This window comes from Galeopterus variegatus, unplaced genomic scaffold (assembly GCF_000696425.1).
Source record: "Galeopterus variegatus unplaced genomic scaffold, G_variegatus-3.0.2 Scaffold551, whole genome shotgun sequence".
Taxonomy (NCBI): Eukaryota; Metazoa; Chordata; class Mammalia; order Dermoptera; family Cynocephalidae; genus Galeopterus; species Galeopterus variegatus.
In genome coordinates this window covers 39,526-52,322 of record NW_007726662.1, presented here as the reverse complement: position 1 = coordinate 52,322, position 12,797 = coordinate 39,526, and the positions used below count along the sequence as shown (strand labels likewise).

The 12,797-nt window shown below is 56.0% G+C and overlaps 1 protein-coding gene across 1 annotated transcript; it reads right to left on the bottom strand.

The window, feature by feature from the left end:
* Nucleotides 1-1,440: 1,440 nt before the first annotated feature.
* Nucleotides 1,441-3,601, bottom strand: SLC18A3 (solute carrier family 18 (vesicular acetylcholine transporter), member 3). Its single transcript, XM_008569982.1, has one exon. The coding sequence runs from the start codon at nt 3,425-3,427 to the stop codon at nt 1,826-1,828; it is 1,602 nt and encodes a 533-aa protein (XP_008568204.1). The 5' UTR covers nt 3,428-3,601; the 3' UTR covers nt 1,441-1,825.
* Nucleotides 3,602-12,797: the final 9,196 nt, after the last annotated feature.

Below are 12,797 nucleotides of genomic sequence, written 5' to 3'. Positions count from 1 at the left end.
CCCCCACCCCCCACCTCCGCAATCTCACCCCCGTGCCCCGCCCAGACAGCTTCGCCGACGAGCTCGTGCACCAGCAGCGGAATCCAGGCCGGAGAAGGGCGCCCAGCATTGCCCCCCATGCCCGGCGCCCCTAGCCCGATCCTCCCCAGTCCCCGCTTCCCCGATCCTATTATCCCTGCCGCGCTGCGTGCTCAGAACCCCGGGAGGGCTGGGTCCGAGGAAGCCTCTGCCCTTCCTTCCCCACCATCCAGGGCCATGCTCAAACCCTGTCACACCCCTTTCAAAATAATAGCGATAGCAATAATAATCATAATAAATAACCCGTTTGTTAATCCCTGCAGGACCTCCCTCCCTTTCTGTTCCCATCCCATCCTCGCTGGCACTACAGGGTGGGGGGTGGAGGTGGTGGAATACGACTTGGGCACATTCTGATGGCAGACTTGGGGATGCTTAGGGACATGCCGCCAGAGACAGACACTCCGCTCAGACAAAAGCACCCCCCCCCACACACACACACTGCATATGGTACACACACTAATACACGTAGTCCCACAAGGAACAGACCCCGCCCAGACACACAGCCGGACATGCAGACGGAGGACAGACATGCACACACCAGCAGTGCAGACCCGCCCAGGGGTAGTCTAACACACAGGCGCCCCCAGCCCAGCCGCCTCTCCATGCTGGAACCGGAGGAGTCTGCGGCGGTCATCAGGCCCTGGGTTTCAGGACTGGGAGTGTCGGCAGATGCGAGCCCGGACCGGGACTCTAAGATGGAAAACTTCTCTGACAGCCCTGAGGCTGCTTCCACGTACGATGGGGTTGGGGGGAGGGTTGGCACCAGCTTCCACGCTTGCACGGAAGCGACTCCAGCCCGAAAGGCTTCACGACTCACACCGAAAGGCCGGGACCCAGCAGACACACCGACACCTGTTTCCCCGCTCCTCTTAGGATAAAGCCCAGCTCGCTAAGGAACACTCGTATCACACATGCGCGTTTCCAGAGGTCGGGCTCTGAAAGATGGGACCCGTTTTCCTTCCTCTGCGGGAAACAGCTCTGCTCGTACTTTCTCCAAGCCTGGACGGGGTGGGATACTGGTCAGAAGAGAAGCCCAGCCCAGACTCCTGTGAGCCAGGCTGGTGCGGGGCGTGTCCCCAAAGGGCGTGGCCTGGCGTACCCAGCCGGAGCGGGTCCTCAGGCGCCACTGGACGGCACCCCGGGGCGCTGCGCTGGGCCCGGAAAGGAGGGACAGTAGCCGGCTGAGGGGAGCGTGTGTTCCAGGGTGTCCATAGATGACAGCTCTCGGGTAGCAATAGAGCCACAGGCTCCTTGCCTGCCCGCGGAGCTCAAGTCTGGATTGGGGCTTGGAAAGCCAGCTCACCCTCCCCTCCGCTTAGGGCCTGTGCCCGGCCGCCCACCCCCACCAGTAAAGAGACGGCCTCCTCGGACAGACATGGTTTATTGATTCGGGACGGAGGCACCGCGGTGCAGCGGGCTGTTTGGCACTGGGAGGAACGGAATGAAGGACAGACAGACGCACTGCTCTACACAGGGGAGCCCCAAGGTGGCGGCCCGCGCGCCTCTTCATCTCCGCAAGGAGCGCAATTGCTTCGCGTGCCTCGATGCTCCAAGCCCCACTGGACAAGGGAGACAGGGTCACGGAATGGGTCAGGGAAAGGGGATTCGGGCAGGAGAAGTCAAGACTGGGGAGGGGCTGGCGTACTCGCTGGAGGAGGCGGGCCCTGAGCCTGGGCTGGCCAGTGTGCTGGCAGAGCAGCCACTTTGACCCAAGGGGGGTGGGTGGTCTGGAGGAGGAGCGGGTCTGCTAGCTGCGGGTGTAGTAGTAGTTGTTGTAGTCGTCCTCACACTCCTCAAGAGGGCCAGGCGGGCTGCGAGGCGCGCCGTCCAGGCTGGGCATGGGACGCTCATGCAGGCGCACCGCATCGTACAGACCCTGGGGAGGCTCGTCAAGCAGCACGTCGCGCTCGGAGCGGGAGCGCGTCAGGAGGCCCACGTTGCGCAGCAGCAGCAGAACTGGCGCGTAGAGCAGGTTGGCCAGGCCCATGCCAAGGCTGAGCTGCTCAAAACCGAGCGAGTGCACGATGTGGCCCGCCACTATGGGCCCGAGCGCGTAGGCCACGGAATAGGAGATGTCCGCGATGGCGTAGACGCTGCCGTAGACTGAGACGTGGCGCACGTCCACAAGGAAGGCGAGCGTGGGCAGCAGCGCGGTGTCTACCAGAGCTATGCCAAAGCAGAGGCCGCAGAGCGAGACCACTAGCGGCGCAAAGGAACGGCAGGCTGGCACAATGCACGAGCTGGCGCCGATCACTGCCAGCCCGAGAGCGCCGTACAGCCACTGCAGGTGTGGATAGCGCGCCGCCAGGCGCACAGTGAGGTAGACGCCTAGCACGTGTGGCACGAAGGCCGGCAGCCAGGCCATGCCCATCTCCCACTCGGATGCTGCCATCGTGTGCTTCATCCACGTGGCGATAGTGGGCTCGAGGAAGGCGAGGGGAATGTTGCAGGTGGTGAGCGCGCCGGCCACCACGGCGATGTAAGGGTCCAGCATGAGACGGTGGATGGGCGTGCCCACCGGCAGGTTGGCCCGCGCCCGTGCAGCGGCCGAGAAGGGCTTGGCTACGGCCAGCAGCAACAGCGCGTCGAGTAGCGACACGGTGGCAAGCACCAGGAAGGGCACGCGTTTGCCGGCGAACTCATAGAGGATGCCCCCGAAGGGGGGCGCCACTAGGCTTCCAAAGCTGATGAAGGCCAGCGCCACTCCCAGCGCGCGACTGCGTTCCGGCTCCTCGGGATACTTGTCGGCGATCATGGCAATGCCGGACGTGTCGGCGAAGGCTGAGCCCAGGCCCTGCAGGCTGCGCGCGGCGAATAGCGTGGCGTAGTCCTCCGCGAAGGCGAACATGACCGTGGAGGCGAACATAACGCCCAGGCCGATGAGCAGCGGCACATCGTAGCTCATGCGGTCGATGAAGGGCCCGCTCAAGGGGTTCACCAGCAGCTGCAGGATGGCCTTGGAGGCAAACAGCACCCCGATCTTCACGTCTTCGCTCTCCGTGGGGTAGCGGGGCCGCAGAGCTGAACCGGCAGGTCGCGCAGCCGTCGGGGTCGCCGAGGTGTTGGCTGTGTAGGCGCTGGCATTAGCCGGAGTGGGTGGCTGCAGGGTGGGCTCCCATCCCTCAGGGGTCAGGGTGGTGCTCTCGCTGCCCCCGCGCATGTGGGCGATGTAGTCGGGTACGATGGGCACGATGACCATATACAGCATGTTGTCCAGTAACAGCGCCACGCACACGATGACCAGCACCAGGCGCCGCTGCCTCCGGGGCTCCAGCAGCGCTGCGCCCACCGCCTCCGACAGCTTGGTGGCCGCCGCCCGGGCCTGGCCCGCTGGTGCCGCGGGTTCCATGCCCCCACCCCGCCGCTCTTCTGAAGACGCCTCCACCAGGGTCCGGCGCGGGCGTCCCGCAGTGCAGAGACAAGGGCGCGGGACTTCGGGGGCGCGGTCCCCTCAGCGCAGCGCCCCCTGTGCCTCAGGTGGCCGCGGGGCTCATGGCCCCGCGCCCGGGGAAAGGCAAGAGCTCCGNCCCCGCGGTCCCCGCGGGAGAGGGGGGAGCCAGGGGCTCGAGATCTCCGCCTCAGCCTGGATCTCAGCGCACAGCGGGCAGAGAGCCCCCGAGGTGAGCCGCGGCTGCGTCCATCTGTTCTTGCAGCTGGAATGTGGAGCTGCTACCCGAGGGGCGCCGGGCACGGACCCCCAGCCCTTTCTCCGGCCCCTCCCCCTGGCCCCTTCCACCCCCAGGAAGGGAGGGGGAGGCTCAGAGACTGCTGGGCCTGCTTGCGACCGACCGGCCCTCCGGCAGAATATCGCGGCAGCGAATTCCCCACTATGGGCATGTGGGGATTAAGGGGAGAAGTTGTCTCGCCCCCAGCCAGGGCCCCGAATATCAGCCCAGCCCCTCCACCCTCCCCTACCTGGACTCTCCCTTTCCGCTTTAACTGTCCGGGTCCCCCAGCTCCGCCTCTTCTCCCTCCCTCCTCCTCACCCCCTCCCCACTCGAACTCCTCCCAGGCGCTCTTAGCACCAGACCAAGCCCTCCCTTAGCTCCTGAAGCCCTGCCCCCTGTCCCACCCCCCACCACCCATCTCCAGAGCCGCCTCCAAGCCCTAGGTGGGCTCAGGAGTGATGTGGCCGGAGTCCTCTCTCGGAGCTGTAACGAACCCCGCGTGGGCGCCTCGCCCACTCCCCGGGCAGGGCGCAGCAGCTCTGTTGTCATCAGAGACTCAAGGGAGGCTCACCTTCCCTGAAAGCCGCACCTGCTGAGGCACCTTGTTGTCAGCTGACAGGCTGGGATGCCCGGGCTATGCTGGGTGGACACGGTACGGCACATTGCGCCCCTGTTTCAGTCTGCCGGCTGGCAGGAGAGAGGCTGGGGGGACTCGTGTGGTTGACATTATAGTTTGTGTCTCTCTTCCAGAGTCAGAGAGGAACCTTCCCCTCCTTCTGGCTTCAAAAGCAAACTAGTGTTAGATCCAGCTTCTCCCACCGTGCCCCCCACCCCGCAGGAGGCACTCTGAGGGAGTGCAAGGAAGGTGGGCCTTAGAGGCAGACAGCTAGGATGGCTCCCAGTGTCGCCACTTACTAACTAGGGTGCCTGGGGGATTACTTTACCTCTCTGTCCCTCAGTTACTTTATCTGTAAAGTGGAAAAGTACCTACTGCTTAGGGTGCCTGACACAGCAAGAGCAATGTAATACTTGCTGTTGTTATTGTCATCTGTAAAATGTGCTGCTTTATCCTCGTTTCACATGTGTGGGTCTTGTTAAGAGAAGATAAAAGACGGGGGCACCCTGGACCTGGCTGGTCTCTGTGGTTAGGTGCGCATTGTGGCTCAGGCTCTGTCCGGGCTGGTGGAAAGGCATTGGAAAGTTGGCGTCTGTCCCTGAGCAGCCGTGGGATGAGGTGATGGGGACCAGGGCGTCAGGGTGAGCAGTGGCAGCCTCGCAGTCTGTTGCTCAATCTCTCCCCCAGCCTCGCACCCCAGAAAAGGAGGAGAGACTCACCGACTAAGGAGCTGCCAGCACCTGCTCTGCAGTGGCCAAACTGCTCTCTCTGAGGGAGGGAAATAGCCGCAATATGGGGACAGGCCTGGCTCTTGACCTTGGTCAAGTCACAGCCCCTCTGGGCCCCAGCCTTGGCCTCTGTCTAGTATGGGTTTAGGCAAGAGCCCACTCACTGCAACCCTCAGGCAGAAATGCGTGCCTCGGAAGGGCCCTTTTGTGGGTGGCAGCCTTCCTTTGATGGCCTTTACTCAGTACACACGCACTCTCCAGCTCTTCTCAGAATCCCTTCAAGCTGTCTTCATACACTTACATCACCTGCCTGGCTGTCCAGTCATTTGAGTTTGAGACCACAGGGCTGTTCTGAGGCTTTCAAAGGGTCAGTCTTCCAGCCTGAAGAGCATAAATTATTATTTACACATATGTTTATTGTTTACCCTGTCTAATTAAAAAAAGGAGAGGGAAGGATTTGAGGTAGAAGTTTTCTGTCTCATGGCTAAAGAACAGCAGAGTCTTAGAGAAGAGAAAGTTTCCCAGGGCCTTCAAGGTACAGACCCCTTCTCCCAGCCCTCTGGCCCATGTAATTCATGGCTGTTCCTGAGCACGAAGCCAAGTTATCTCTGTGCTCATGCCCAACTGTCCAGTCCTCCATTCCTGTATGGCAGGAAGCAGGCTCACTTATTAAGCACTTGCTTTGTGCCTGGGGTATGGTGTATGCAGGTTTACTTCATCCTCCCTCAGTCCTAGTGCAGCGTAGGTGCTATTCCCCTGGTCTTATGGATGAGGAAGCCAGGCACGGAGAAGCTGGGTCACTTGCCAGAGATCCCAGCAGCAGAGCATGGATTTAAACCCAGGCTGTGAGACCTGACTCATTACCTCTGTGTTCCCTGTGCCTCATTGTGCAAGGTGGCCACACCCTGGTGGTGTAGGGGAGAGGGGCAGACGAAGACCTAGGGGAGGAGAAAGGTCCAGGGCTGGCTCCCTACGGAGGCCCAGGGACACCAAACTTCCTTACACCCCAACATCCATATCAGAACGCAAACTCCCATCCATCATCAGCCCCAAGGACTGGTGTGCAGGGGTTGCCGGGAGGAGAGGCCCCCCCTCAGCAAAAGGCCTGAGCGGTGGAAGGGCATGGGGAAACCTCCATTCCTGCCCTGGCCTGCGGGGAGCTGTCCAGGGTGCTGACCCTGGTCCTGCCTCGGGCCAACCGGCCTCCTAGGAGGGCCCTCCGTCTTCCTGCACCTGGAGCTTCCTCTTCACCTGAACTCCTGGTAGATTCTTTTCCGGAGACTCTTCTATCTAAGCATAACTCACAGGCAGAAGAGAATTTCCCAGCCAATCCTGCAGGAGAAAATGAAGCAATTTCTCCTCTCCTTTTCCAACTAGGTATAGCAACTGTTGCTACAGGGTACTCAAGGTAAGCTGAGTGGGTAAAGAAGGAATTTATTTATTAGACACATAGAAGCACTGTTCTAAGCATTTTACAAATATTCACTCATTTAAGCCCCTCACCTATCTTCATATTACTCTTTTATAGGCAAGAAAACTGAGGTAAAGTAGTTTATCCACAAGTGGTGAAGACAGGGCTCAGACACAGTGACCTAGCTCCAGCGTCCAGCTCTCAGCCAACATGTTGTCCTGCTGTGTGATGGCTGAAAACTATGACATGACTTACTTGGAAGTATCTAACTCAATGCTTGATTATTATTGCTTGGTGTGGGGAGAGACTGCTTGGTGATTTCTGGCTGACAACGTTTCTTCTCATTTTATCCACTGGATCCAACCATAGCCTCAGTCTGATAGAACAAAGTCTGTTCCATGCTGGATCAGTGCCGCAGGGGAGGTTGTTGGAGGCTGAGGAGTCCTGGTGTGTGGGAGTTTAGGGGTGGTGGTGGGGGTGGGAGGATAGCCATCCCTCACCAGCGCCTGGAGAGGCCAGGTTTGTGTGTGTGGCAGGGGTCTTGGGTGGGTCGAGGGGGAGTGGGTGCTGCTGTGGAGGGAGACAGCAGCCCAGCCCAGCCTCATTCTGAGAAGGTCACAGGGCCATGTCAATTCCAAGGCTTTGCCATTTGTTGCTTCAGCGATGCATCTGGTTCCAGAGATGGGAAGCAACCGGTGTTTCTGTGGAGAAGCAGGTTGGTGTTGGTGGTGGCAGTGTGTGGGCGGGGCACCTACTCCTGATTGATGATTTCTTTGTCTCCCTGGAAGCACTTAAGTGCAGGCTTAGTGCCAATGGAGCTCAAGGGCTCTTTGGATTCCAGCACCAGGGTGCAGTCTGCTCAGGCCTTGGTACATCCACCCCTGTGCACTGCCTTGGAGGGCTGCAGGGCCTCAGCATCACTTAATTAATTTAGGCTTCCCCAGCCACATATTCTCAGATTCAAAGGAACAGAGTGGCCCGTGTTAGCCTTTTCCGGAAACCTGTGAGTCTGGTGGCTGGGAGCCAGAGGATTACGTGTCTGCCTGGCTGCCCTTGGCCAGCCTGTCCTCATGGCATAGCATAGCTGAGCTCCAGTGGGGAAGGAAAGGGACTGCAGCTCCTGCTCCGGGGAGCCAGAGGATTACGTGTCTGCCTGGCTGCCCTTGGCCAGCCTGTCCTCATGGCATAGCGTAGCTGAGCTCCAGTGGGGAAGGAAAGGGACTGCAGCTCCTGCTCCATGGGTGGGCCTCAGAGCTCCTCTCTGTAGCTCCAGAGAGGGGACCTCACCCACTCGCTTTCTTTGTGACTTCCTGTGAGTGAATTGTTGATTGGAAGCGCAGCCTTGAAAGCGCTGTGATTTCTCCTTCCATTCACTTTCCGTTTCCATCTAATGGGGTCTCAGGTTCAGCCCCTCCTCCGTTGAGATCACCCAGTCTTCCTCCAGCCCAGACCCTATGTCTTCCCCTACACTGGGTCAGTCCATCCCCTCCCAACTTGTCCCCTCCCTCCTGACCTGGCCAGCCCACCCCCTGCATTGATGCCAGATTTCTTTTCTCTGTAAAGTTTCAGGCAAGCTCCCAGCTGCTCACAGACCTGGCAGGAACCCCTGCTGCTTGAGACTGGGGTCCAGCTTCTTCTCCCAGCATGGTGGCCTCCCACAATGCCTCCTGCATTTCCTTTCCTCCCCTTCCTCCCTAACAGCCCCCAGGAGCTCCTACCTCCACACTGTTGAGCCAATGTTCTCTCTGCTCTTGCCCAGATTTGCCTCTCCTTGGTTGCCGTAAACTCTTCCCTGATTTTGGACATATTGTGAACAGCCCCATCCCCATATCCCATCAAATTTCCCACCCCTCTTCTGGAATTCCCCCACACCAGCTTGAGAGCTCCATGAAGGCCAGGGCTGTATTTTGCCTGCTAAGCATTCTGCTCAGCACTGGTGGCAGCGCTTTGCATGGGAACTGATGTGTCAGTGGCTTTTAAATCCATCTCTACATTTATTAAAATGAAAATTAATCACATAAGTAAGACATAAAAGCCTTCTTCTCCTGGAAATGAGAATGTTTGGTTCTCTCTGCCCCCTCTCAGATGCTACCCACCTGACTGTTTTTATGTGTATTTTCCAAGCTCTTTCCAAACTGTTTTGCATACATATATAATGAGCTCATATAAACTTTAACATAAATAGCATATTTAAACAAGTGATTTTAACATAAATGTTGTTATATATGTATTATTCTGCAGTTCTTTCCTTTCCCACTCAATGTTGTATCCACTTTTTAGTCTATTCAGAAATAGCTCGCTTTTCTTAGCTGCTGTACAGTATTTTTTGTTATGAACATGCCACAGTGTTTATGACTATTTTCCTATTGATGGATATTTGGACTATTTTTGATTTTTAGGTGTTACAATGTCCCAGTGAATCTTCTTGTGCTTGTGTGGAGATGTTTCACCAACAGATACACCAACTTGGATTGCTGTGTCAATCCCAGCAATCTGCACTCATTTTAAATTTTAAAAGAAATTTCCAAATTGCCCTCCACAGTGGTTGTATAAATGTGTACCCCACACAGTGTGTAGAGCACACGTTCCCCACACCAGTGCTGACACTTGTCATCAGCCCACTTCCTTTTGTCAATCCGATGGTACAAAAATGGTAGTCATTGTCATTCAACTGTTTAATTGGCTGAGTACCTTTTTATATGTTTATAGGCCACTTGGATTTCCTTTTTTAATGAATTTCCTGTTATTTTCTTTCCTAGTTTTTCTTTTAATGTTGTTTGTCTTTTTCTTCCTGAGTTGTAAGAATTCTTAACATGTTAAAATAGAATATCTTTTCCTTGACATGTCCATTGTGGGTAAAAATTATTTTTCCTCCTCACTACTAGATTTTATGGTTCATACTTATTGGGCAGGATAAATTAGAGTGGATGTGAGGTTGCTGCATCAATTAAAACTCTTCACAGCCTCTTCCTCTTCAATGGGAGAGAGTCCAAATTCTTTAGCTTGACATAAAACATCCTTTATAATCCATCTACCTTTATGGTCTCAATGAGATGCCCAGATTTGATTCCTGATTCTATCATCTTCTATTTGCCTAATCTTGAGCAAATTTCCTTTAATGCTCTGAGTCTAGGGTCTGTCACTTTAAAAACCTTACAAAGTTGTCCTTCCTTTGCAAGTTTCTAACTCTCTGACCTTGTGCAAGTTACTTAACCTCCCCAAAACTTACACATTTATAGAATGGGTGCATTGACAACACCTCATGGGGTTTGGTATGGATGGAATGAAATTACTCATAACTAAGTTGATGCTGTTGTTAATTAAACCACCTCCTGTCTGCCTCACTGGCTCCTATTCACCTTTCATGGTCAAATCAAGCTTTTGTCCCTCTCCCCAAATAAAACTGATCTCTGTCTCCTTGGTGTCATGACCATGCCCTATTACTCTACTATGACAATACCTTTACATGTATGTTTGCTCTATTGGCTATGCACATTGAAGGTAAGGGCTGAGGAGATGGGTCTTGCTCACTGCCTGGTACAGAACAGCCTGAAATGTAATAATAAGACTGTTTGTCAGTTTTAAAAATAATTAGGGCTTTTTCATTGTGCCAAAATTCTGTTGAGCCTGAAATGGATGGAGAGACATTTAGAGGGTAGCTGAAGTGTTCCTGAAAAATACCCCAGATACACTTGGGGAGAACCAGGAAACAGCACCCCCGATTGACTGGTCAGGCAGGCAAAAAGATATTTAAGGGAAATTGCACTTTACAGTCAGAGCTGGTTCTGCTGTGAAAACCAAGGAGATAGATGAAGGCTGCCAGCTTCTCTCCTGAATTCTGAGGCTTGTTGTGATCAGAAAAGTGAGTTCTTTTTTTTTTTTTTCCTTTTTGTCTTTTTTCGTGACCGGCAACGGATCACAACCCTCAGTGTCGCGCCCGTACCGGACCGGGACCGGCAATGGGATCGCAACCCTTGGTGTTGCTCCCGCACCTCGCTCAGCCAGTGAGCAGCCAGTCTGTATGTGGGATCTGAACCCTCGGCGGGAGCACCGCCGCGCTCCCAAGCGGTGCACTGTAGCAGTGCGCCACCGGGCCGGCCCAGAATAGTGAGTTCTGATTAGCCAGGGTCACTTACATTTTTAGACTCGAAAAGTGTAGGTTTGGGGCAGGGGGCTCTTAGGAGGCCTGTGCAGAGGGAAGGCGGGGCGGTGGGCAGGGACTGCCTGGTAGGGATGCCTCGTGGGGACGATGCTAAACATCTGCTTGCATCCTCAGCCCCCAGCCCCCCATGGCATGTGGAGGCTCACTGAAAATCCAAGGGAGCAGCTTGTTTTGGAGCCAATTGTTCTGAGTGGGTAGGTGGAGAGCACCTACCCCATGTACTTGGTTAGTGTGGCCACAGGTTCCAGAGCATCTGACCTGGAGCTTCAGAAAACAGGATTCCACTCAGAGGGGCTCCTCACGCGGACGTGGGCAGTGGAGATGCAAGGAGGGGGCACCATCTAGTGGGAAGGCCGAGCCCAGTAACCAGCACTTGCACCGTGCTCTCCCTGTCACTGCAGACCTGGCTGAGCCTGACCACGGGCCTGGAGAGGGGCAGCGGGGACTGCACAGTCAGCCCAGTTTTGATGGGTGGCTGGAAGTCAGTCCTTTCCCAGGCTGCCAGCCAGCACCGTGTCCAGGCGAGTCTGTGGTCAGGATCAGTCGCAGTGCCAGCCACGGCCCTGTGCCAGCCACGGTGGAAGGCTTCTGCTGTTAGGAGCTTTCAACCTCATGTCTGCCCTGTGAGGTGAGTCCTCTTCTCGGCCCTATTTTGTCAATTGAAAATTGGCAGCATCGGTGGGGGGAGGGGGGAGGAGATTTGAGTAATGTCCCAAAGTCACAGGCTGTCTGACTCATCCTCATATGTTTGTCCTCTTGGCTCTGTGGCCTTCAAAGCCCTGCTCTGTCCATGCTCCCTCTGACCGGTGTGCACGGTCAATGCTTCCCTCCTCCCCTAGGTGCTGGGAACCATCCAGCCCCAGGTACAGATGGCTGGGCACCCTTTGTCTGCTCCTCCAGACATTCTGACCTCTGTCCTTATTAGCTCTTGCTAGGACTGTTGCAGTAGCCTGTTAGCAGATCCCTCTGACTATGGTATTGACACCAGCTCCTGATACCCCAAACTGCTCCAAGAGTCAACTTTTTAAAACCTAGGTCTTCCCCATAGTAGGAACTCATTAGATATCTGTTAAATCAGTCACCCTCCTGCTTTAAATTCCCATAGCCTGGGGTCAAGTTCACCAACTCAGCATGGCTCTCCAGGCCCTCGCACGTGGTCACACTCTTCCCCACCCTGGTCCTCCTAGCACTCCCTGCCACACACAGGATGCCTGGGTCCTGCTGTCCTAGCCCCACTGTTGACCGTGTTCTAGTTCCCGCTTTCCCGGCAGACAGGGTTACTCACCACGGGGAGCACACGGCCCACGTGCACACACCTCCACCCTCGCATTGGCAGGAGGATTCTCGCCCGTGTGTGATCCTTCCTACACCCCGCAAGCCCACAAGGCGGCCTCAGGCAGAAAGACTCCTGGAACAGTTAGAGCCACACCTGTGTACCCATGTGTGCACCGATCCCTTGGAAGTGAGCCACACTCTTTCTCCATTGTATTTATATTAGATGCTGGCCACAGCTCACTAATTTGGTTTTGTAACCAGCGAATGGTTGGTGAGCTGCTGCTCTTCCCAACACCCTTGTCATGCCCACACCGCTGTTCCCTCTGTATCATGCGTGATGAACCTGAGATGCAGAGAAAAGTGACCCATCCCAGGTCATGCCACTAGGGAGCACCAGAGCCAGGCCCATGCTCCCGTCCCCCACAAATATGGCTTTGATGATTGATCAGGGCTCAGGGGGCTGGGCGGCTCAGGACAGGGGGCCATGCTGAGCCTGCTTTGGGGGTGGTTCCCAGCTTCTGTCTGCTCTTGGGAAGTGGTGGCAGGAAGAGAGAGTGAGAGCATCTACCCTCCCTCCAGTGCCAGCTTCAGCTTCTGGGGGCTCTGTCACCTGTAGGAATGAGGTGACCATAAGCTGTGTTAGAATGAGGGGTGTCGGGACCCTCTCCTCACTGTGGCCTGTGCTCATGGGGTGGGATTGGGACCAGAATGGGAAGGGCAGGGAGGTTTCAGAGCAGTGTCCGGGAGGGTTGTGGTCATGCGGGCAGTACTGATAAGTGGACAGCACCCCACAGGACAGTGCCCGGTGATTGCATGCTACTGACAGCCAGTGCTTCACAAACACCATCTGTGGCCCTCT

Coding starts and splice junctions, on each gene's coding strand:
- SLC18A3 (XM_008569982.1), bottom strand. CDS start 3,427: ATGGAACCCGCGGCACCAGCGGGCCAGGCCCGGGCGGCGGCCACCAAG.